This window comes from Sparassis crispa (assembly GCF_003851025.1).
Source record: "Sparassis crispa DNA, contig_000015F, whole genome shotgun sequence".
Taxonomy (NCBI): domain Eukaryota; kingdom Fungi; phylum Basidiomycota; class Agaricomycetes; order Polyporales; family Sparassidaceae; genus Sparassis; species Sparassis crispa.
Genome location: NW_020939762.1, coordinates 249961 through 273656, shown reverse-complemented (window position 1 = coordinate 273656; position 23696 = coordinate 249961). Strand labels below are relative to the sequence as shown.

The following is a 23696-nucleotide window of genomic DNA, read 5'->3' as shown; positions in this document are numbered from 1 at the left end:
TGCCTCACGAAACATATCTCCCAGCTGTCCAGCTTTTGAACCATATTCTACATCGCTGTGGACTTGTCTGCGCAATGTCTCTTCAAATCAATCTCTCAAGCAGAGATTTGACCGACACGTATCAAGATGTTCTGAACGCACGGGGCATCGACTGGGCCATGTTCATCTACGATAAAGGCTCCAACGATCTGAAGGTTCAATCCACTGGAAACGGTGGTCTGGAGGAATTGCAGGATGAGTTCTCGGACGGAAGGTACGCCGATATTGCTGACAGTGCTAGTACGTGGAATTTGACTGCGAACAGGGTGCAATATGCGTTTGCTCGCGTCAAAGATCCCAATGTCGGTCGAAGTCTCATCGTTCCTGAAATGTATGACAACTTACACCGGTTTCTTTGTCCAGAGTGACCTCCCCAAGTTCGTACAGATCAACTGGTGCGGCGACGGTGTCCCTGTCGCGCGGAAGGGTCTCTTCCACACACACTCGAGCGCGGTGGCCAACTTCTTGCGTGGCACGCACTTAGTCATTAATGCTCGTAACGAGGTACCTTCATGATGCATCTCATATTTCTCGGATGCTCATCTCTGTACAGTCCGACGTGACGCCCGAGCTAATCATGTCCCGCGTAGCAACGGCATCGGGATCGAGGTACTCCGTGCACAAGGAGACGCCACGCAAGTTTGAGCCAATCGCTCCTGTGGGCACCAACTACACCCCGGTAGGCAAAGTGGATATTAGTGCTATCAGATCGAGCGCTACGCCGAATTATGCGCCAAAGCCCGCTATCCCGAGCGCACCGCGACCTGACCAGTTGGCTCGCTCTCCTGTTCCGGGTATGGGCAGGGATCCTGTTGTGGGCAAAGCTCCTGCAGACGCATGGGAGCCGGAGACACTGTCGATAGCGTCCCCGCCTGCTGCCGCGGCTCGCCCGCCTGTTCTGCATACAAGCTCGAGGCCTACAGTTGCTGTGAGTCATTCGTCACAACTCTGTCCGTTGACCCGTGGAGTTCATCGCGTATGCATCTGCTAGCCTGCTGCGCGCTTCGTAACCCCATCGCCAACTCCAGTCGCTGCCACCCCACCTCCTGCGAAACCGACGGAAGAAGATACTATTGGCGCCGTTGGCACAGCGTACACTCCCATCAAATTACAGCCCAAGAAGCTTGTCAATCCTTTCGCCGCCATGCAGACAAAGGCAGAAACAGAAGCTGCTATGTCCAAGCCGCAGCTGACTGGTATGCAGTACGCTCAATGTGTATGGTAACGTGTGACCTAACTGCCTACCCCAGGGGGTAAGAAATTGACCTGGAGCGAGCGCCATGCACTGGCGAAGAAGCAGGCGGAGGAGGATGAAGCACGGAGTCGTACAGCTTCTTTCCAGCCTCCCTCGCCTGCCCCAGCCTCCTCATTCAGAAGTATCGTATCGCCTCCGCCCCCGCCTCCTGCGCCCGTGGAGCTGGAACAGGAAGACGAAGCATACGAACCCTCAGTCAGTGATTTGGGAGGCAATCTAGCATTTATGTCTGATCAGAACTTCCTTCAGCCCCCTCCGCCTCCCGAACCTCCTGCACCTCCAGCGTCGACTCGCCCAGTTGTTCCTGTTGCAGCCCCGGTTGAGGCAGCTCCGCCTCCGCCTCCTCCCCCACCTCCGCCGCCGCCGCCGCCGCCAGGCCCACCTGCAGCATATGAGCGTGAAGAGGAAGTGGAGGAAGCAGCTCCGCCTCCAGTGAGTATTATATGCGAGCACGTGCGTAAGGAAGTACTTAGTGGATATTGATTACAGCCTCCCCCTCCTCCGCCACCGCCACCACCTCCACCGATGCCGGCGCCAGTCGTCCATCATGAACCCGAGCCTGAGCCTGAGCATGAGCCCGAGCCTGAACCAGAAGTGGCCTCCTCTCATCCGCATGGCGAAGGTTTGTGTGCTGTCGTGCAGTATGGTTACGAGGTGCGCATGATCTACGTATCTCGTATATTGGCTTAACCATAACGCTTGTGCCCAGGCGCAAGAAGACAACGAGATAGACCTAGTGGAGGGTGAGCTCATTGAGCAGATCGAACAACTCGATGAGGGATGGTGGTCCGGTGTCGGTGCTGGTGGCGCCAAGCTCGGATTATTCCCTGGTGAGCACGTCCTCTGACACAAGCTGGAATGTAAGGTGCTCAAAGAGAGGGTACCTTATGTAGCAAATTACGTCGAGATCATTGAGCAAGAGAAGACTGCTGCTCCGCTGACGCCACCGCCGACGCCCCCGGTACGTTTTGCATAATGATAACCGTTGCCTCCTGCAATGTCTCAAACTTCGTCTGATTGTTTAGCCACCTGCACCCGTTCAGCACGAACCCGCACCGGGACCGGAACCAGAACCAGAACGCGAGCCTGAGCACGCAGCCGAGGGTCTTACTGCTGTGGCTCTCTACGAGTACGTCGTTCTCTACAATCTCCGGATCTTATAACATTTATTTATTCATACCGGATTCTCTCGCATTGACTATAGCTATGACGCTGCGGAGGACAACGAACTAACTTTCCGTGAGGGCGACTACATCTACCACATCGAGGCTGCCTCAGAAGACTGGTGGCAAGGTACCGACAAGGATGGGAAGGAAGGCCTGTTTCCTGGTTCGTGCTTTCGTCTGTTTTAATTTCACGGCGCACTCACGATTGACTATCCTGCAGCTAATTATGTTGAAGTGCAGCAGTAAGAAAACCTGGAGATTGTTTGAATAATAGCTCCGATACTTGTGGTTCGGTGCCTTGAGTAGATCTCTCAGCTCAAGCAGATGTACTCCGTACTCAAGAAATCATGAAATGCTCTACAAATGAGGCGTCTCGAAAGTTAGATAAGGGAAGATTTAATACTCAACCTGTGCCGTCGCCGCTCCAGTGACAGTGGTCCGAGTAGTTCATCCAGAGCCTTCTCTCTTGGAAGGACTCACACTGTGTATCATCGCGCAGTACGACACGAGGTGCTGACTGAAGCACTACTGTAGTAGTTAGTGTACGCGTTGATCCATTAGCGAATTCCAAATTCTGAGTCAGACCTTCCAACTTCTCGGATGAACGTCCTCTCTCTCAACCACGATGTTCTCTCTCACATTCTGTCGTTCCTCGTTGCAAAGGATGCCCTCAACCTTTCGGTTACCAGCAGGAAAATCTACTCCATAGCGAGACGGCATGCGTTCTCCGCAGTTTCCCTAACGTCGCCTGCACAACTTGCCGAGTTCTGCGCTTACATGCTTGCCGATGTCGCCAATCGCTTATTTTGGTTGCGAGATCTGGAGGTGTGTACAAGTGCATTCGGAGTGACATCGGGGGAAGAATTAGAGGAGGAGGAAGGGCTTGTATACCTGCAGGATGCAGCTCTTCTCGCAGGCCTCTTTGCGCAAGCGACCATGCTGAAGTGTCTCTCCGTATCCTGCATAGAAGTCCTAGTCATGAGCGACAGTCGCATCGTGGAAGCCCTTATAGCTCTTCCTGGCCTGAACAAACTTCAGCTTTCTGGAACAGGGCCGTTCACCGGTCAGATGTTGAACAAACTGCGGAGTCGACCGCGGAAGCTTCTCCTCTCATTCATGGAGCGTCCCAGTCAATCCCCACTGTTTTTCGAACATTTTGCGTCTTTGCAGAGCTTGCATGTGCTAGACCTATGGAACATCAAGCTGGATGAGTTTCCCCCGAGTCAGAACGGCGCGTTGCTGCAGTGCCCAACAGTCCAGCACCTTTCTATCACAGCGTCCGTCGCACCCATGTCCCTATTCGTGCGTGCATTCCCAAATCTCCGGACACTCTTACTTTGGTGTGTCACCGCTGCCTCGCTATCTCCAGTGACAGTGACTGAGGACGAATGCTGGCATCGCCTGAACCATGTCGGCGGATACACGAGGGACTTCACCTACTGGCGGGTGGCATGTCCAGTCCGTTGGCTAGAGCTTGACGTCGCAATTACTGATGACACGCAAGTCGAACTTGTGATCAGTGCCGTGCGCGACATGACACCCATCATACTCTCCCTGAACATCTATCTGTATACAGAGCTGTCTTTTTGGACAAGCTTGGCGGGGGCTGTTCCAAGATTAAAATACCTTGACCTTGTCGCTATGAATTGGTCAATCAGCAGATGTCAACGTTGGCTGGTGAGTCCCATTTACTCTGTGCAGAATGCATGGCCAGTGCTGGGGACGACGATAGGATCAAGTCCCACCTACGTTGAGGACGTTGAAGTTGATTTGCGTACGAGTTTACGTCAGCTTGCCAGCTCTGCACAGCGCACTCGGTGAACCTACATCCTTGATCTGGAGAGAAACCTTCAAGCATAAATTGCCTTCGATACTAGCCGGCTCTATTCCATCACTTCGTTACGTCGCGCTCGAACTTGAAGCTGATGGGCGCACACCGCTAATCACGCGTCCGAGGATCGCGCGCACGCAGGAGGAGAGACGTCCAGAGCACGCATCTTGGTGGCGAATCACGCGTTCGACGGAAGAGCCACAGTTGCAGGAATTGGCGCCGCACCTCGGTGCTCGGATTCATGCATACTTACACTCTGTAGACTTCGAGATGATTGATTATATTGACGGTATGTCCCCTTTTTCGACGACTATTGATCTCTGTCCAGATATCTTCATTGTTGATCTGCAGATATCTTATTTCCTGCTTGCGCTCGATAGGTAGGTGCCGTTGACCAGTTGATGAGGGCATGTTAGGAGCTTCCAACTGGGAGAAAATTGGCTTATGCCCATCACGCTGTATTAGTCTAAGTAGGGCAGGCCCCAGTGTAAATGTACGGACAGTCCTTCAGAGTAGCCCTTCCGATGTCGCAACTATCGCAAATTTGATTTCGACAAACATCCACGAAAATCATTGTAAATGCCCAACTCAATTTTTCCTAGATGGCATGCAGATCGGTCGCCCCGATCTGGATCTGTAGTTGAACGACTCCATCCTCAGACGCGTCAAATGCCAGGCCCTCAAGGCCTCACTACCCAGAATGCGTTTATTTAAATTCCAGCCAATCTATTATCCAAACCATGCAGTACATCTCGTAAACAGCTCGATGACGGAAAGGTTCAGCCAGCTCGCGCACAAAGTCCTTCAATGGCACGGGGCGCTCGAAGCTGAACGGCACGGCCTGCATAAACACCCTTCGGATCCCACAGGCTAGCGTTCGATATGCCGCATCCACTCGAGCCAATCCCAAGAATATACCGCTTAGATGTCACCACCGATGCTCTGCGTGCAATGAAGGAAACCTCTCCTGAGGTGCTGTCATTCAGCGAGCGTGGATTCAAATTTCTGGACAGCGTTGATCGCAAACCCCAAGGTTACGAACTCTCGACACTGCGGTGACGGATAGTCTGCTTACCTCCTCTTTTTTTGCTTCCTTTCGCTTCTGCGTATGTACACTGTCAAGTCTTTTGGGGTATGAATAATCATTTGCATTTGCATTCGGACATCTTCGGGGGTCGCATCTCCGAATGGCAAGAAATTGCAATGGCGAGACTTGTCAGAGAGAGTAACATGTGGGTTCATAGACTGGTTGATCCATGTCGTGATGAATGTTTTCCCAATCGCTGTGCTCGAACTTCGCACTCAAATAAAATACAGTCTAGCCTAAGTAAGAACAGCGCTATCATATTTCGTACTGTACATCAATTGCAGCAGCCTATAACTCAAGCCGATGAGATGTTCTCGCGCACTATTGCTTTGTCCGTAATGTCTACCTCATCCGCCTCTATATCTACATCGCAGTCCACTGCCCGGGAGATGGTCACTGCGATAGGTGCAATAGTTGTATTCTGGGGCATGCGTGGCATTGAGCGCGCGTGCCCGATCCCATCGTATGTGCCCTGCGAGTGCGGTGCATACCCCATGCCCACACGGACATTGATGAGCATGAACGAGATGCCGGAGAGCGGGGCCAAAATGTCCACCATCATTGATTGCAGGTGTGAGCCAGCCTCGTACACCGCAAAGTAGACAACCATAGCAGTTCTATGTTATATCAGAATGTTGGCCAGGGGGAGTGAGTATGCACAAGTGCTTACACGTCGAGAACTGTGCCTTCTATGCATATTGCAAGGATCCGCTGATGATATCGGTCAGGAGGCAGGGTCAATTATGAGTGCAGCCCACATACCCAAGTCTTATGCCATCCGAAAGGTTGCACAGCAGAGCCGACATGCCATAGTCGCCATGCTATCACAACTAGGGAGTAGGGGACCAGTAGTTGCATTACATCACAAAAGTCACAGGCATACTTACAGCAGGAAAACACATTTGTGCTAGAAATACCAATGTTCACTTATTTAGTGTTCCTTTTCCCAGTGGCATAGTAAGAGATGAAACAGAGAATACACACCAGAAGGTAAAGACAAAATAACAGGTGACTCCACGCTTCAGCTCAGGGTTGAAAAGAGGTTTGCTGCCCGATAAAGCATGTAACATGGGCACACAACTCGCTAATCATTGAACATGAGCAATTGGCATCATGAATCTGAAGATCAAAGTGTAGGCCCGTAGGATGACATACCAACACAGGCCAAGAAACTACATGATGGGAAAATCATCACATATTTGTTATGATTCCACACAACCCATACACGGTAGATCTATGTTGGTGACCAGTCAGCATTGAGCTAACTTCATATATGTCAAGACATACTATAACTGCATCACCAATGAGCAGAGAAATGTAGATGAATATGAGTTTGACCAGCTCAGATGCCTCGGCAAAGTCAGCATAGAATGAAGCCGGAGATGCTCCACGGTCAAAGTGGACAAAGGCCATGAATGCACGATACACGATCAATATCCAGATCTATCTCAATGCATTCATTGAATCCATGGTATCCCGACTAAACTAGAGATCACTCACGGCTGTATTAGCAGCAAACAGGATTATTCCAGCCATAAACAGAGGGCTCTTGCAGAGTGACCTGGCTGCCAAATATCTCGTGCTATTCAGCTGGTGCTGACGTTCCACCATAAGGTACGTGGATGCACAGAAGAGTACAAATAAGATCCCATAGAGGAAACTTCCTATGCAAAGTGCAGCAAGGTTGGAAGATACAAGGGGGACTCCCGAGTCAGCCATGGCACGGCTACAGATGCGGTTCGGCTACGGCTATATGGGCCGCATTGAAGAAGCTTAAGATGGGAACTAAGAATCATACGTCTGTGTATCAACATAGCATAGAGATACTTATCATGCTATTATTGGCTGTTTCGAATGATAAACAAGTTGGAAGATAGGGTCTGCGGTGAAGTTCAGCGCTAGGCAACAGCGGCAAGTGACATTTACTGACATGCGGTGCAATCCTGTTATAATGAGTCAGACGACGTGGTCCAAGAACTAATGAACGAAGGTAACAACCCTGATTTCCACACATAGAGCTAACCACACCTATGATAGAGCTCGAGCGCGCTATAGAATGAAATGGCATTCAAATTCGAATACGAACTTCTCAGTTGAAAGAGAACATCTACGTACTCTCATAGAAACCATGTGAAGGAACAATCATGCCGCAAGGATACAAAACGCATGATAGATCATAGATCCATAGAGACGCTGCTTTCATTATTATCCTTCTCGGAGAATGGCGGTTATGGCTAAGACGCGCGACCATGAGCTTCGATTTCTTCCGATAGAGGTGCATGGACGAGGGTCGAAATCTAGCGTCTTCAGATAGCATCACCAATATATCCGGCTTCCTACAATATTGTTAGGTCCTGAACAGTGCGGCACGGACCAATTAAATTGACGCTTAGGGCCCCATGCAGCGAGCTGTGATCAACATCAGGGTCACATCATCCCACTGCATCCTTGACCGCTGACATTGTAGGTGAGTAGGGGCCGTGAGGATTGTGCGATGCCTGCCAGTGTATCCTTGTGTCTGTTACCTCGTTCTGGACTTTCGGTCGGCATTGTACGAGAATGACCCTTCGGAGGAGCCGTCGATTGGTGGAGAATCACTGGTTCCGACGCACAACGAGTTGCAGAACCTATCCCACCCGCTCTGGGAGAACGAATCAATCTCTGCACGGCGGACTTCGATTCGCTATCGTCAGCATTACTCCTCAAGGCCTCACGAACGATATACTCTAATACCTCCACTCATGCAGAAAGCCAAGTTTTTGCGTGAGGAACTAACTATCTGTGCGCTCTTCGACGTTGCATGCGGCTAATTCCACGTCAAAGTTCGACATCTCGTGTTACATCACCGCTCTTCCTTCCAAGCAGAGTGCTTCTGTATTCCTATCTTCCCAGAATCACAGCCATGGTCTTATTACTTACTTCCGTGATTACAGCTAATTTTTCCCTATGGACGAATTCGAAGTGCCGGTTGACCGGAGGTGTCTCTGTCCTCTGAGGGAATCAACTGATCCAAGCTTCTCATTCTGACGTTCTCGTTGCTCATGTCATCTGGCTCGCGCATTTTCATTCCACGTCGTACTTGGATTGTTCGTCGCTACGTCTTGTGAATATACACAAGACGTCATGGTCACTTGGCTGGTCCGCCAACCGTCTTCCCTACTCTGAAGAATCGGATCAATGACGAGGCATCCACATGAGAACCTGGTCATTCGAAGGTCGACTGCGACCCGTCCTCGAGCTTCTCTCCTCCGTGTTGATGACCACGCTGCTCAATCATCCCGGACGAATGCCGGTGCGCCACGACTGCTGGACGCGTTAAAAATGGGCTGGCGCATACAGGGACGCCTGCTGCGTATGTTACTATCAGTGCTGGCACCGCACTGACCACAGTGCACACGCTGCGATATCATGATACGGAGAACACGATGTCGCGCCCTCGACCGCACTCGACCTCGCTGGCCCAAATGCTGGCCATGGCCGCCAGCCCAGCGCCGACTGAGCCAATCACACCGAGCGAAATTCTCATTAGACCGGCGACCTGGGTGCAGACGTTACACATGCGCGTCAGCGAGAATGCGAGAATGTGGCAGCCAGCCAATCGCTGGCACGCCCAGCGTCCATGCTCGAGCGTCAGCGCCATCGGGCTTTCGGCCGTGAGATGGCGCTCTGCGCTATTGATATCAGCTGATAGGTCCGTGCGTGCTGTGTGCGTTCGAGAGCCCTCCAGAGCCCGCGTGTGTATGTGATGAGTACGTAGACGGCAGGGTCCAGGCGAGACGTTCAGTATCAGCGAGGGCTAATTGGCGCTATCCCACCTCTCGCCCAGCCTGTCGCAAATTTGCCTCCCACTCGCAGTTGTGCCTCACGACAGTGGATGCTGCAGCTGGTCAAGGGTCTCCTACCGTTCATCCAGTAATAGTCAGGGACCGGGGGTGTGAACCTCTGCACCACGGTCTCACGCGCGGGATACTCGGCATAGGCGACCACGTCGACGAGCTCTTGGGTCGCAGGAACCTTGTAGAAATACGGGGCACTGCCCAACACGGTGATTCCCCGGAAGATACGGCGACCCGGATGGTCGTGTCGTCCATCTGCGCAGACAGATCGCCTTCCGGATGGGTGGGCGGGGGCTGTGGATGCCCAGCCTGGTGTTTCCGCGATGGATGAACACGAGGACCATCTCCTGGTCGTGCAGGGCTTGGGGGGGCCTGCGCGGGAGACCGGTCTTGCGCAACTACGTCTTCGATTGGGCGCAGTCCGGAATGGGGACACATGGAGTCCTGCAAGTAGCGGTAGAACTGGCGGGTTTCTCCAACCCGTTCCGAATTCGCTCGTCCATATACCTTCGGGAGCGGGGGCGAGGGCGGGGGCGGAAAGCTCGCGATACCGAAAAAACGCTGCCTCGTCGACGTCGTCCACGCGAATATCGAATGCCCGCAGGTCACTCCTCGACCGCTGCCATCGCTCCTGGCGGCGCGAAAAATCAGACACGCGAAGCATGAAGCGCGAGGCTAGTGAAAGGTCGCAAAATTCGTCCGCAGCTGGCCCACGCACCTCCCCAATCGTCGGGGTTCCGCAGCGCCCTCAGCCACCACCGCCGGACTTTCGCTGGCCTGTTTGTGTTCGTTCAGAGTGGGTGTACACGGTAATTATAACGTCACTCCTTAGTGTCCTATCTCAGCGGGAGACATGCCTCCGCCTCCGGCTCGATCGTAATGGGTGGAAGCCCCGAATTAAGGGAAGGCGGCCAAAGTATACGCGAACTGTGAAAATCACGGCGCGCGAACACGGACACGGACGTTTGGGGTGTGCGTTTCTCTTTTTCGCTCGCGCACATTGAGCGGATTTTGAGAGAGTGGCAAACCGGGACGGGAAATTTCGGTCAAAGACTGAATATGCTCCCACTGGCAGGGCCCACGTTCGTCTGCCACACCTCCGGAAGCTGCACGCGAGGAGTCTTTCCAGCTAGATGGACGGACGTCGTAGAAGACGAAGCCGAGGAGTACGTAGTTGGAATAATAAATATGAACCACATCTCAGTGGCAGATTATATACCTCCGCCCCCGCCCCCGCCTCGATCGTAAAAGAGGTGCAAGCCCGAATCGGGAAGGCGAGGCAGTCCGCGACCTCCGAGCAGCGCGCGAGCCCGCTGTGGCGTAAATGGCACGTTAATATGAGCGAATTCTCAGAGTACTTACTGTAACTGACACTGACACTGACACCGAAGCAAATTATTGGATATCCCCCGGCCAATCCCCGCCACTTTCGTGCACACGCGATGCTGCTGCTGCTGCTGCTGCTACGATGACCAGTCTTTGCGTGTCGTTCACACGGATAGACCGCGTTTCGTCGCAATGTGTTCGAAGAGGACGAAGCCGAGGAGTGGGGACGGGTAGTTGGAATAATAAATATGTGACATATCTCAGAGGCAGATATATCATATATATACGCCTCCGGCTCGATCGTAACGTGCGAGCCTGGATCGGGAAGGCGAGGCAGTACGACCTTCGACGCCCCGTAGAAATTAGACGAGATAATTACTGCAGGACTTAGTACGCGAATTTTCCTTTCGGGGCCGCGAGGCGACGTGCTTTTCACTATGTGATGTTTTTCTGCTCCGATACGTCGTTTGCACCATTCATTATCGCTCAGGATCCAGCTCTCATCGCTATATAGTGGAGAACCCGTTCGCCAACGCGAGAAGTTGCATACGACGTTCGCGCCACTGTCGCACGGACCCACGCCCCGGTTTTTCCGCGGTGCGTGCGCAGTATGGTGGGTTCGAAAACATTAATGAAGCTCCGCCCAACGAGAAGAAGATGCCATGACGGCACGCGCGCGGGGTATACGAAGCGCGTACATACCTACCTCGCTCCCCGTCCCAAGTTCACCCCCTCCCGCTATCCACCACATATTAACCTCCGTCGAACGCGCGCAATCCGGCACGACAATAGGACCACTTGCGCGGCGGAGCAAGTCGACGCGCGCAGCGACGAGATTGGCGCACAGCAGCGTCCGCACTTTGGTGGCGTCGCCCGGAGCGCGGGCACGCAGGGGACGCTGGGGGATGTGTGCGGGCTGGACAGGGACGCGTGGGTGTTCGAACATGTGGGTTAGCGTCCGCGTCCGCGTTGTCCTGGAGCCCGCCGCGGGGGGAGTTGTCGCTAATAGCACAGTAATTGCGCTTCGGACGAGGACGCCGCGCCGCGGACGGAGATATCGGCGCAAGAACCGAGACGACCAGTGGTTTGGAACTGGGACGAGACTCCAGAGCGAGAGAGGTGGGATGGTTCGACGGCCTGTGATTGGCTCGCGGGCCTCTTCCATATGACGCGGTCAAGACGACGTTAATGTGGCGCTGGGTAGACCTACATAGTCCCCGGCGACCGTTTCGACAACGGGTCGGTCCTATGTACGGGAGGAGAACACGGCTGCGAGGCGACGAGGACCGCTCTTCGGGATTCCCAGCAGAGCCTGACATACGTGGATAGCCCGAGAGTGCAAAGTGGCTGTTGGACAAGAGATGGCGTGGCCGCCTGTTCGCAAGCGTAGCGAACTGCGGCCGGGTGGGATGAGTCAAGGATTGGTCAAGGAGATCAACAAGTCCCGGCCGGGGGTTGATGCAGGTGGTGGGAGCTGACAGGAAGGCTGCTGGAGAGATGCGTGATACGGTCGCATGGAACTGTGCCCTAGCGTCATAACGAGGCGTGCAGCAGATGGCACTGTATATAGTGCAGAACATGGACACACCTGGGCCTGGCACGGAGGACGGCGATTGGACAGCACTGCTCGTCCAAGCCTAAATCGACAGGAGGGCGATGCGATTGGAGGGAGACGCCGATTGGCTGGGGGAAGCCGATGATGACGCCTGGACGTGGTCTTCGGAATCGGGCGGTGGCGCGGTGAGGTGCACCGCGTGTGGGCAAGGGCGCAGAGAGGGATGCTTATTATCGGGGGCTGACGGTTGTGGAGGCGAGACCTGGGTGGGATGATGGGCGAGACGGCGGAGGAATACAAATAGTGCACTGGGCAGGGCCTGCGCGGGAGCTGATTGGGCGGTGGACGGGCAGTTTGGGTCGCGGGCCAGACCCTGCCTGGCTTCCGCTCGCAGCCAGGCTCAGTCTGGCTCTGCATCCTCTCTGCTCAAATACGGGAACATCCAATGCAGCCTCCGCCCAATTCTCCTCGCCGCTATGCTCGCTGTCATGAACGCCGCCCCCGCCGCCTTTCCCTTCGCTGGTCCGTCCTCGTCCCACCCCGCGCCCCATGGCCAGAAACGGCCGAGAGGGCTCTGGAAGGGCCGGCGCGACTCCCCCGCGTCTAGGCCCGCCGCTGCCGAGCCCCCGAAAGCACCTGCCAGTACCCGCGACAGCGACCTCTCGGACGGCGACGAGGACGGTCGCAGCTACAGCTCAGGCAGCTCCAAGCGTCGCCGCTTCTCCGGCCCCGACTTTTCTGCCTCGTCCTTCTCTCCCTTCCCCTCGCGTCCCCACACTCCGTATGAGCTCGGCTCGCCTGTGGCTATGACCAGCAGCACCAAGGGGAAGGAGACGTGCACAGTCGACTTTGAAGACTGGCAAAATTTGAAGGCGCTTTTCACCCGCGCAGCGGATCGGTCCGACTGTGAGTATCTCTCCCTGCTCCGCCTCTGCGCGCGGCGCATCGCTCATCTATACCGCCAGGCGACGATGCGGAGGAGGCCCTGCCCCTATTGCGCGCCGTCATCCGCGAGTGCACCCGCTTCCTGACCGTGCACCGCGACCCCTCCGTCATCTTCACCGAAACCAGCGCGCGCCACTCGCGCTCGCCCGACGTGCTCACCCCCACCGACGACCGCATCGCGCGCGACTGGACCCACGACGCGCACACCCGGCCCGCCGCCTACCGCGAGCAGCCCACCGCCTTCCACGCCCTCTTCGGCTCCGCGCTCTTCCTCACGGGCAACATCCTCGCCGCCGACCCCGCCCTCGCGCTCCCCGCCGAGCCGCGCGACGCCTCCGCCTACTGGCTCGGCGCGCTCGACGTCTTCGAGACCGGCGAGAACCTCCCCAGCCGCACGAGCGGCTACGGCGCCAACGACGCCGAGGACTGGCGCATGGCCATCGTCTGGGGCCGCACCCTCGTCGCGCTCGCCGACGAAAAGGTCGCGCACTCCATCGCCGTCGCCAAGGCCGCCGCCGGGGGCGGGACGGACGACAACAACTACTGCTACCTGCCGACGCTCTCGCCGTTCAGCGCCGCGGAGCCCGCGTGGCCGCCCGGCTCGCCCTTCGCGGCGATCGCGGGCGTGCGCCCGCCCGTCTCGCGCCGCGCGCTCCTGCACTCGGCGAGCGCGCACGAGCTGCTCGTGCTCGCCATGGACCAGTTCTCGCGCGGGATCTTCCACATGCCGCACGTGCACTACGCGGGCTCGCACAACCCGCCGTCGCAGGTCTACCAGCCCGCGCCTCCCCCACCCCGGCAGCGGCACCATCGGCAGCAGCAGCGGCAGCAGGTGGACCCGCGGTTCTCGCGCGCGAAGGAGCTGTTCACGCTCGCGTCGGAGGTGCTGGGCGTGGCGGAGCGCCTGCCGGCGGCGGCGCAGCGCGCGGAGTGGGCGGCGTGGGCGGACAGTGTGTTCACGCAGATGCGGATGGAGGCGGAGCTGGACGCGTGGCGCGCGCCGCTGAACGCGGCGCGCGGGCGGTGCTGGCTCGTCGTGGGCGAGGCGGCCGCGGAGGGCGTCGAGGGCGCGCTCGAGGAGGGCGAGGGGATGGACGTGTTGGCGTCGAGAGAGGCGGGGGAGGCGAGGGAGGGGCTGGGCAATGCTGTGACGTTCTTTGAGCGCGCGAGGGCGGCGGGGGCGCGTGCGCCGGAGGACGAGAACACGCCGTTGGTGAGCGCGCTAACGATCCGCCTTTGCTGTTGTGACTGACTGGCTGACTGGGTTGGGACGTAGCTGGTCGAGGCGCTGATCACGCTGGCGAACCTGACGGTGGACGCGGCCGCGCGCGAAGAGCTGTACGCGCGCGCGCAGCTCGAGGCGGGCGCCGACCTCGGGCTCGACGCGGATGCGGACGCGGACGCTATGGACGAGAGCTGAGCCGCCTGCCCCTCCTTGCTCTGCTTTTTTCGCTTTGGGGCTCGTGGTGCTATCGTATTCGTGTATTCGCGGTCATCACTCATCGTTCCCCTCCTCATCGTCCATCGGGCATCGGGCATATATACTAACCCTCCTCGTCACCGTCATCGATATATCACACACACCCGCCGTGCGCACGTGTAGATAGCGGCGTACCGAAGAATCATATAGAATGCATCATCGTGTTATCGTGTATCAATATCAATATACTCGTAGACTATTACTCAGTTGGATAAATTTTGCTTTTGGGACTTTTGGGACGTGATTAATCGATTGGCCCATGGGAGGAGGCATTTTTGCCAGACGACACGTCAAGAGGGGTGTGTGGGTACGTAGCGGTAGCGCCGATCGCTGCTGAACGGCCTAGCCCTGGTTCGGCGCTCGGCGCTCGGGGATATCACGTAGGAGTAGCTCTGGTCGAGGGCTCGAGAACGCCACAGCTGATTGGCCGCGCGGGTGTTGGGTGTGATTGGCTCGGAGGTGGTGGGCTTTGGGCCGGTTCGGGCGAGTGCATCTGGGTCTGGGAGGATATTGGTGCGGCGTACTCGGCAGGCCTTAGCGCCCATTGTATGTCAGCTGTGCTGTCGCGCACCACGCCCGGTATACAGTAGACCGGCGAGTGAGCAGCGAGGGTCATCACGGAAGAGAAGAGAGGAGAGGAGCCCCGAGTTGGAGGATTGGGCCGCGGGCGACCTTCGGATGACCAGGCGTCGGACTTGGAGCCAACGGAACTGGATGTGCTGTGCGTTCGCAGAGCAATCCGAGCATGGCGTGGAATGGAGTGGAAACGTGCGAACCAGAGCCATGATGCATGAAGCTTGAAGCTTGGGCAACCGAAGTGCGACGAGCTCGGGGACAGCTTGGGCCAATTGGTTCTTTCACGTCGGCACGGGGTTCGAAGGCGAAGTCGAACTGCGCGTGCGGCGCTGGCGTGGCTGCCAGGGATGGTTGCTAGTTCTGTTTCTGCGGCTGGCCAGAGGCAGGCCTGGATCCTCGTAGTGTCCTCGACAGCGACTCCTACCTCCTGAAAATGGAGAACATGTACCGCGAGTTAGGCATGACGCGTCCCGAGGTGGTAGACGAGCGGTAGCACACGAAGGTTCTGAAGAGTGGTGAGTTCTCACAGTCGGAGAACGGAGAACGGATGAATTCGAACCCGCGTGTACTGCAGAAAATGCAGAGGCCTAGATATTAGTGGGTCCTCCATTGATAGGCCCACACATCACGCGACGAGCAACAATGTCAGAGCAGAAAAACGTTACATAGTGACAAGCATGCGAGGCCCCCGATACTTCCACATCGTGGAAATTCATGCGCACTGACTATGCTCTGCCTCGATATGATGTGGTCTACTTTTCGTGATGAATATAGCACGCGGGTCTCCCAGATGCACCGGACAAATCGCATATAAGCATGCGGCTACGAGATGGGGTGTGCCTCGGACTCTATCGTTTTCGATGCGGTACAGACTTCTTCTGTGGCGTGTCATGCACGAGCAACGGGGGCGGGAGGCTGTCCTAATACTGAGCGACGAGCTCCGCAACTTCAGGCTCGTCAGTGGCGCCCACATCCGGACGCTGACGGCCTGCTTCACATCCGCTTCGCCGCGGTCAGCGAACGCTTATCCGGCCAGTCCAGAATTCCCATATCGTGATGCCGGTCGCGTAGAGATCATCGTGCTTCGTAGCTGGCTTCAGAATATAGAGCCCGTGGTGAGGAGGCGAAGAATAGCGAGTAGGGCCTGCAAGTTTTTCGACATCTGCGTGCCGCATAGACTGGCTGGTCGCGATCGAAAAGCCACACGGTCGCACTTGTCCGTCGGAACAAAGCAGGAGGTGCGAGGGCTGAATGGAACCATGAATGGTTCCCGTCGAGTGGAGCTTCTTGACGACTTTGCGGATACTTTGTACGATTGGTCTCTTCTCCTCCTTGGTCGAGTTGTCATCAAAAGGAATGATTCGCCCAATTTGTTGCACAGCGCAATCAGGTCCGGCGAGGAGCGTGGTGAGGATCTCGTATTCCGCCTCCTCCGCGTGCAGTGGCTTGACGACGACGTTCTCTTTATATTTGCAGAGCAGAAAGCGCGGGCTTTCGTGCAGCACGGGCATAGGATCCGGCAGCATTCCACGGAACTGATCAAACGGTCAGTCACAGCGTGTATTCATCAGGTAGATCTTCACCGGTCACCGGTCACTCTGAACAAACGTGAGTTGGATGACATCGAATGAACATATTCTTTCGAACCGCGTGTGATATCCACTGGATCAGGAATGTGTACAACTGCACGCAGTCGCGCATCTTCGTTGAAAGCTTCGTGAAATATCCGTCCCTAGTAGTCGTTGTGCGCCGGGCTTTTGCTCACGATGGAATGCACGGAAGGATTCTTGAGGACGTTGTAGACTATACATCTGACACAATTACCACAGGTGACGAACAAACGTTCGGCATGACGGGCATGATAACGATGTCGAAGGGCTGCCGTTCTGAATCAAACGGAGGAACAATCAGCTCCCTCAACCGTTTTGATGCATCGACACACAACTACGCAACTGATAGAGTAACGCTCTGCACTATGGAGCCCCCGATCTAAGAAAAAAACATCAAGCGAGGCAACGACCGCCGTTCTGCGAGAGGCTCAGGAAGGGGATAGCGATAGTTCTGCGGCACGATCAACATGCGGAAGAGGAAAAACGACGGGCGGGAATAGGAGACAAATGCAAATCGCAAGCTTTGAACCACATTTCTGCATACAGGTTGCTCTCTGAAGGGACCCATTCTGCACGTTGGAACTTGCATTAATATCCTCCAGACTCTGGCGACGATTGATGACTTACCAGTGACAGCATATGCCAGAGCAATAGCGCCTATACTCACGACGCGTAACGGAAGACAGACAAACAAATAAACAAGGCGAGCGAAAGCCTGCAATTGACTTCGCGCACTATCATTCCTGAGCGAGTCCAAGATCCGTTAATAAGTTACTTAGCGTTACCGTTTTCATATACAATACTAGCATTCTGCACAGCAGGTACGACAGTCCATCTTCCCAAGACGTGGTTGGCCCGAAGGACAAGTAGATCCCTCAGCATTTGAAGCGAGTCTACTACCACATGCAGCTTGCTCCCGCTGACCTCATGCCACGCGACGGGTACTTCGGCGACGGGCATGTCTGCCTGCTTGGCGAGTAGAAGTAGCTCGACGTCAAAGATCCACGTTGGAAGATGTTGCACGGGAAAGATACGCTGCGCGGCGGCACGAGAGAAGAGCTTGAACCCGCATTGGGTGTCGCGGATGTGTCCAACACCAACGATACGCAGGAGGGTGTGCAAGCCATACATGAGCACATTGCGCAGGAACGATCGCTGATGACGCATATTGAAAACAATCAATATCAGGAGAACACAAAGCAGCGAAAGACTGCGTACCTTAACGACGGCTTCCGTCTTGACCAGATGTGCTCTGCTCCCCACTACAATCGCTGCCTCGTCATTGGGCGCAATTTTGTCCATCTCCACCCATAGGAGATCCAGATCATCAAAGCGGCTAGCCCCGTCTGCGTCCACCATCAGTAGCCTCTTCCCCCGCGAATGCAGCATCCCATGGCGCACCGCGCCACCCTTCCCAATATTCTCCGCAAGGCTCACAATGCGAATGTCGCTCCTTGGATACCCTGTAGCGAGCTTGAGAGCAAGATCTGCGGTGCCGTCCGTACTGCCGTCGTCGACGATCAACACTTCGTATGTCCGGCTTGCGCGCTCTGGCGCGGTAAGGTAGGCCATGGTGGTGGCAAGCATGTCTGGGAGACGCATCATCTCATTGTATGCGGGTATCACGACGGTCAACTCCACGGTCGCATTGGCGGACACTGTGTTAAGAGGCTTGGGCGTAGAAGGCGAGGAAGCACAGCGGTAGTAAGTTTCCGACGTGCGCGCAGTACGTGGGGCAGGTGAAAATAAAACGAGCGCGATATGGCACTGTCAAGAGATTGTGAGCATTAGAAAGATACCAGAAAAATCCACAAGTGAACGTGGACAACGGATCAGTAACTGAGCGATTTTGCTCGACCGAGTTCTCGTCATCGCACGGCGCATAAGCCCGAACTCGTAGAACAAGGATGATCTGGTGTTCATCACAATATGTCCACGTCCCGCGTGGAAGCGTAGATAATACACAGGACACAGGGCGCATCCAAGCACGACAACAAACTCACAGTAATGCCAGTGACTGAGAGCAGCGCGAGACCACCGAAGAGAAAGGTAGGTTGATCCATCTAAATTATACTTTACTTAAGTCGACATGGGCTCGCTGGGGAGAAGACAGTGGTATAGCAGCAAGCAGGAAAGTGTGGGTAGGAGAAGTCGTGAGTCGGGCTCTTGACGCCACAGCTTTCTACGTGGACACATGGCCGTTGCCGAGAAATATACCCTGACAAAAATGGAAATGCAACTTCAAAGTTCGAACTTGTCTGTCTGCAACACGAGCAACTTCACTCAGAGGCAGCCGCCTACGTTCAGGACAACCCTCCTAACAGGTCTCAAGTCGGAAAGCATTCACGACGTGGTGACAGGACAAGCAGCAGTGAGAGACATCGTCGCTTCTCGTCATCGGCATGCTGACTATTGTTGTAGATACACTGGGTGCAGATAAACGGCCTCTCGCGGTGGCTGGCAAATCCTCATGTGAGTAATTAGATCACAGATGACCACCTTAGGCTGGCTTCAATATCCGCTGGGTCGATGTGATTCGTCAGTCTCTCACACGACTGTCTGGATGGACTTGCCACAGCATGGCTGTAGTCCGTTTGCCGTCCATATTCTAGGAACGCGTATCGGTCAGTTTTGGAAGCTCATGACTCCACTGCAGATATACTGCGCAACCCTCGCCATGGAAGTTGTCAGATCACTGCCAGGATCGTCCGACAGGGTTCCACAAGAGATCTGTGACCACATATTGGACTATCTCTGGAATGATTACGCCACCCTCCGAATTTGCAGCTTGACGACACGTAAATGGCTTCCAACGACTCGCTTTCATCGGTTCCGCATCGTCGTCATCTTCTCGTCCTCCTCTTATACGCAGTTCATGGATATTCTCGATAAATCTCCAGCAGTTGGATCATATATTCGTGACCTTAGTCTCGGATTATATGAGAATCCTCCACACGTACAACGTCTGCTCGATAAGATTGGAACGTCGCTCCAGCACTTAAGGATATCACCGCTGCTAAATCGTAATAGGTCTCTCTTTCAGTCGCTGCCCCTTGCTCACCATTCGCTTGCGACTCAGCTGCAGAGTCCGTGACTCTCGCCAACAACACCGAATTACGCTCACTATACATTGAATATATCGATGTTGACGGGCGGCATTCGCATCTCCCTGAAGACTACAATTGGATAATGGCAGCTCTGTGTCACTTGAACTCCCCCCATCTGGAGGAGATCCGGCTGGGCCTGCAATTTCGCCTTCCCCGCGATTTGTCAGTCCTGAAGTGGTCTGCACTGGACGAGCATCTCACTCGTCTCGCCCGCGACCTGCCTCGACTGGTGATCGTGTTTCACGCGTACAATCTAGTTCCAACATACGCGGTCCCAGACGCGGCCCCATACGCGTTCCCACACGATGTGGTAGCTACCATTGTCAGGGAGTTACCCAAACTGGGAGATAGCGGGAATCGTTGGGGGGTGATTTGTGAAGGTCGCGGTGCTGCTGGTGAGAAAGAGCATTGGTTCAACACGGTAAAGACGCTGCAGACGTGATAGGTACGCAGGGAATCCGAGAAGGGAAAATCGACTGGTATAAAAAGAACATAATTGTGTCTAATATCTCGTTGACTAACATCCGTTACTCCAGATTCACCCGGAACGCCAGTTGTCGTTTATACAAGAAGTGTTACCTATCTAATAAGGTTCAACCTACATTCCTACTTCATGACTTCTAGTGTCCAGATTTTCTTCCATCTCGAAAGTATTTGAAAACACTACTGCACGCACTTCTACAAATAAGTCGTGAGATAATGGTGCGGAAGCCAGCTTGGAGCAGTCCACGATTTTCCAGTGATATCCGCCACAATCATTTGCGCGACCACTTCAGCACTGTGCCATGTCACAGAAAGTTCAGGAAGTAAGACACGCCGTAGAGACAGTTTTGCGCGACGTACCACGCAAAGGCACGGGGCATACCATGTCCCGAGTACCCCGCTGAGATGTATTGGCCTTTGTACAACGCCACCGAAGCCGGATCGGCGGGGTCCACTACAGGTCCAACCTAAAGCAAGACCAATCAGTATTGAGTATAAGCATCGCTGATGAATAATAACAAATGGATCGCCGGACGCTGTGAAGCCCATGATTCCAGTCTACACGATGGTGTATCAGCAAAAAACTCTGCAACATTTCCATAGGACGACTCACCCATTCCATCTCGGGCTCCTTAACGTTGTACAAGCTGGGGAATACGCTCGGAAGGAACTTTCTCAACACCGCACCAACTTGTTTATTCAACACGGAATCGTCCGTCTCGTGGAACTCATGCTTAGGAGCTACCTCGCGTCCGCCACCTAGGATGACGAGGGGACTCGTCTGGTTGGCTTCTACGGGTCTGGGAAACCAGTACTCAAGACCCTCATTTGCGATGTACCCGCTCTTCGTGACTTTTTCTTCGGGTGCATCCGCGCGGACCGCGATGATCTGCCCACGCGTTGGAACGATGCCCGCAGGTCCCTGAAGGTGAAGAAGCAGATGCGACGCATACGCGTTGGTAGCGTGCAGCACGTATGAGCACGCGATAGCGCCTCTTGGGGTATTCACGTTCCAACGGCGGGATGTCGGGCCCGCCTCGGATTCCAGCGGGGTAATTGAAGTGACCGGAGTACGTGTGTGCAAAGTGAGCACAAGGTCGGGCGAAGATGAAGCAAGCTCATAAAGGAAAGCTACAGCCTTGAGAGGCCAGAGATTATGACTTTCCATGTTTACACCCGGGTAAGGAGCTCCATAGCGCTGAAAGGGGGTTAATCAAGAGAGCTAGAATGAACATGATAACCTTACAGCTTCAACCTCCTCCTTTGTTAACCAAGTAACTCCTGCGACATTGGCTCCTGCTGCTTTTGCAGCTTCGTAGTTCGCCTTCTCGTTCACGACTTCTTGCTGGCTGATCAGTAGTTCCATACGTCCACCCTCGACGAGATCTACGATGCTTTCCTTCTTCTTTTCCTTGATGATCTTGACGATCTCCGAGGCGGTGTAGAACTCCATTGCTACCGCGCGCAGAGCCTCCGCTGTACCGTGCTTCTCGGCATGACCTCGAAAGTCCGAAAAGGCGTGAGGTGCTAGGTGCCCACCGTTACGGCCTAGTTATGTCCCCGAGTGAGCCATCGTCGCCAAACCGATCCAGGGCTGCGCCACAGACCTGTTGCGCCTGAGCCTATTCCCCAACTTAGTATTAGGATCAGAGTCACAAGGGAAAACAAGCTGGCGCTGACAAAAATCTCGTGCTTCCAGGATTACAGCCTTCAGAGGCCGCGCCGAGGCGGTGCTGTTTGCCAGTAGTTGTGAGAGATGGTACGCAGCGGAAACGCCAGTAATCCCGGATCCAATGATGCAAATATCCGCATCCGTGGTCAGAGTCCCATCACTGCCGTCACTCGCATGGGGATTTGCACCCGGAGTATCGATCCAGAACGATCGGGTCGAATTAGACACTGGCAGAGACGCGGGCCCATGCTCCGAAGGAAGCTTGAGAATAGCCTCGTCCTCCGCTCGTACATTCAGTGGTACTGGGAGTGCCGACATGATGAGCAGAAACAGAGTTACTGACAAAATCATCGAGTCCCACGATCCTGAGGTCGACGCAGAACATATCGAATTTGCACGACGTCTGCGACTGACAGTACATATACGGCAAGTGTAGTATTAGGACCAAGTCAGAGCAGACCCAGATCGCAAAACACCTTACTAAAGAGTCACACCTACTTTTCGCAAGCGACGATGAAATCTAATATACAACATGGAAGCACATTGAAGAATACAAAGGGGAGATCCACCCTCTCCACTCACAGAGCCTCTGTAATATCACGAGAAGACTCAACGAAGATCAGACAAATAATTGGTCAGGTTTGATTCATCGCCGCCCTGCATGGTGCTGAAAATGGTAGTGCATCCTCCTTATGTCTTCCGGACTTGAAGTCGATGGTGATGTGAGATGTAAAGATCAGAGAGAACATAGTATACTTACATGTCGTTCTCTGCACAGAGCGGTCCAATGTCAGGCATTACTGTCGGCGCATTAGGGGTGCCGAGCAAACAGTGTTGATATTCACTCACTGGGGGAGGGTGGCATGACACCACCTTCAGTAGCTCTATGAAATTGATTGCGTATTGACTCGATGGAAGAAGGCGAGGAATGTGTCTGCGTATCGCGCGATGTAGGGACAGCAGTGTACGAATGATACTGCGGTGGAATTGGATCCCGCGATAGATAGTGAAGAAGTGACGGTTGCGCCGGAACTGCGATATCAACAGCGTCTAGCAGCAAGCTACAATCCGAGACATGTTGCGTTAAGAAATGAGCGAACATTTGGCAGGCGAGGCAGCGCACTTGCACTCTTCCTGTAATCTTTTCACCTTCTCATCAGCAATGGCAAGCTCTCGCTGATATTGGTCATGTGTCTAGGCAAACATCTTTAGCTCGACTGTACATGCTATATCACGCATTGCGAGAGGGACTCACCGCGGTAACCTGGTCAAACTTCTCTCGCAGAGCTTGGAACCTAGGAAGGCGTCAAGGGTGCTTTCTACGCGTCAAGCTCACCCAGACACTCACTTCTCTTTGTATCGCGCACCGCGATGCGCAGACGCAATAGAGGCCTGCCTTCGCAAATCAGAACATGGTAAGGAGATCTAATGCGTGTGGCGCACCTTCGAAGCTCCGTTCTTATCCTCTGTCTTCTCTTTGTCTCCCACACGTGGCGCCTTTCCTGCAGAATTATTTCGTGTAGGTTCTGGTCGGACAGGTTGGCTTGCTGAGGGTTCCATCGTGGGGAGGACAAAGCATTCACCCAACTTGAATTGCCTTTTGCAGTGCATGTCACTGACGCGTGACTACGTATCGTCTTGCTGCCATTAGTTACTTGACTCTTGCATGAAGTCCGCAACTCGAGCAGGTTACGAATATATGTCTACTATGACCTACTCTCCAGTCCT

The 23696-nt window shown here is 54.6% G+C and overlaps 11 protein-coding genes across 11 annotated transcripts; 4 read left to right on the top strand and 7 right to left on the bottom strand.

Annotated features, from left to right (window-relative positions):
- Positions 1–74: 74 nt before the first annotated feature.
- On the top strand, positions 75–2706 carry SCP_1600940 (hypothetical protein; the record flags this gene model as incomplete). Its single annotated transcript, XM_027764544.1, has 13 exons — positions 75–253; positions 305–341; positions 403–543; positions 593–967; positions 1031–1235; positions 1290–1489; positions 1544–1726; positions 1784–1948; positions 2004–2124; positions 2188–2255; positions 2320–2423; positions 2499–2623; positions 2681–2706. The coding sequence occupies 13 exons, from the start codon at positions 75–77 to the stop codon at positions 2704–2706; spliced, it is 1929 nt and encodes a 642-aa protein (XP_027620345.1).
- A 354-nt stretch (positions 2707–3060) lies between these two features.
- SCP_1600930 (hypothetical protein) lies at positions 3061–4281 on the top strand (the record flags this gene model as incomplete). The annotated part of the gene is made up of 1 exon (XM_027764543.1): positions 3061–4281. One exon carries the CDS (start codon positions 3061–3063, stop codon positions 4279–4281), a length of 1221 nt encoding a protein of 406 aa, XP_027620344.1.
- A 1392-nt stretch (positions 4282–5673) lies between these two features.
- SCP_1600920 (hypothetical protein) lies at positions 5674–6914 on the bottom strand (the record flags this gene model as incomplete). The annotated part of the gene is made up of 8 exons (XM_027764542.1): positions 5674–5995; positions 6049–6089; positions 6141–6208; positions 6266–6285; positions 6363–6462; positions 6534–6612; positions 6666–6821; positions 6879–6914. The coding sequence occupies 8 exons, from the start codon at positions 6912–6914 to the stop codon at positions 5674–5676; spliced, it is 822 nt and encodes a 273-aa protein (XP_027620343.1).
- A 2250-nt stretch (positions 6915–9164) lies between these two features.
- On the bottom strand, positions 9165–9878 carry SCP_1600910 (hypothetical protein; the record flags this gene model as incomplete). The annotated part of the gene is made up of 1 exon (XM_027764541.1): positions 9165–9878. The coding sequence occupies one exon, from the start codon at positions 9876–9878 to the stop codon at positions 9165–9167; it is 714 nt and encodes a 237-aa protein (XP_027620342.1).
- Positions 9879–11168: 1290 nt separating this feature from the next.
- Positions 11169–11486, bottom strand: SCP_1600900 (hypothetical protein; the record flags this gene model as incomplete). Its single annotated transcript, XM_027764540.1, has 1 exon — positions 11169–11486. The coding sequence occupies one exon, from the start codon at positions 11484–11486 to the stop codon at positions 11169–11171; it is 318 nt and encodes a 105-aa protein (XP_027620341.1).
- A 1085-nt stretch (positions 11487–12571) lies between these two features.
- SCP_1600890 (hypothetical protein) lies at positions 12572–14460 on the top strand (the record flags this gene model as incomplete). The annotated part of the gene is made up of 3 exons (XM_027764539.1): positions 12572–13001; positions 13061–14253; positions 14317–14460. The coding sequence occupies 3 exons, from the start codon at positions 12572–12574 to the stop codon at positions 14458–14460; spliced, it is 1767 nt and encodes a 588-aa protein (XP_027620340.1).
- Positions 14461–16109: 1649 nt separating this feature from the next.
- Positions 16110–16622, bottom strand: SCP_1600880 (hypothetical protein; the record flags this gene model as incomplete). Its single annotated transcript, XM_027764538.1, has 1 exon — positions 16110–16622. The coding sequence occupies one exon, from the start codon at positions 16620–16622 to the stop codon at positions 16110–16112; it is 513 nt and encodes a 170-aa protein (XP_027620339.1).
- An 855-nt stretch (positions 16623–17477) lies between these two features.
- On the bottom strand, positions 17478–18769 carry SCP_1600870 (Dolichyl-phosphate beta-glucosyltransferase; the record flags this gene model as incomplete). The annotated part of the gene is made up of 3 exons (XM_027764537.1): positions 17478–17861; positions 17925–18473; positions 18710–18769. 3 exons carry the CDS (start codon positions 18767–18769, stop codon positions 17478–17480), a joined length of 993 nt encoding a protein of 330 aa, XP_027620338.1.
- A 164-nt stretch (positions 18770–18933) lies between these two features.
- SCP_1600860 (hypothetical protein) lies at positions 18934–20255 on the top strand (the record flags this gene model as incomplete). The annotated part of the gene is made up of 4 exons (XM_027764536.1): positions 18934–19077; positions 19128–19178; positions 19363–19729; positions 19786–20255. The coding sequence occupies 4 exons, from the start codon at positions 18934–18936 to the stop codon at positions 20253–20255; spliced, it is 1032 nt and encodes a 343-aa protein (XP_027620337.1).
- A 236-nt stretch (positions 20256–20491) lies between these two features.
- On the bottom strand, positions 20492–22286 carry SCP_1600850 (predicted protein; the record flags this gene model as incomplete). The annotated part of the gene is made up of 7 exons (XM_027764535.1): positions 20492–20591; positions 20657–20763; positions 20816–20854; positions 20910–21494; positions 21543–21844; positions 21904–21918; positions 21977–22286. The coding sequence occupies 7 exons, from the start codon at positions 22284–22286 to the stop codon at positions 20492–20494; spliced, it is 1458 nt and encodes a 485-aa protein (XP_027620336.1).
- Positions 22287–22614: 328 nt separating this feature from the next.
- On the bottom strand, positions 22615–23528 carry SCP_1600840 (hypothetical protein; the record flags this gene model as incomplete). The annotated part of the gene is made up of 7 exons (XM_027764534.1): positions 22615–22672; positions 22729–22768; positions 22818–23029; positions 23092–23162; positions 23224–23263; positions 23317–23360; positions 23412–23528. 7 exons carry the CDS (start codon positions 23526–23528, stop codon positions 22615–22617), a joined length of 582 nt encoding a protein of 193 aa, XP_027620335.1.
- Between the last annotated feature and the right edge of the window lie 168 nt (positions 23529–23696).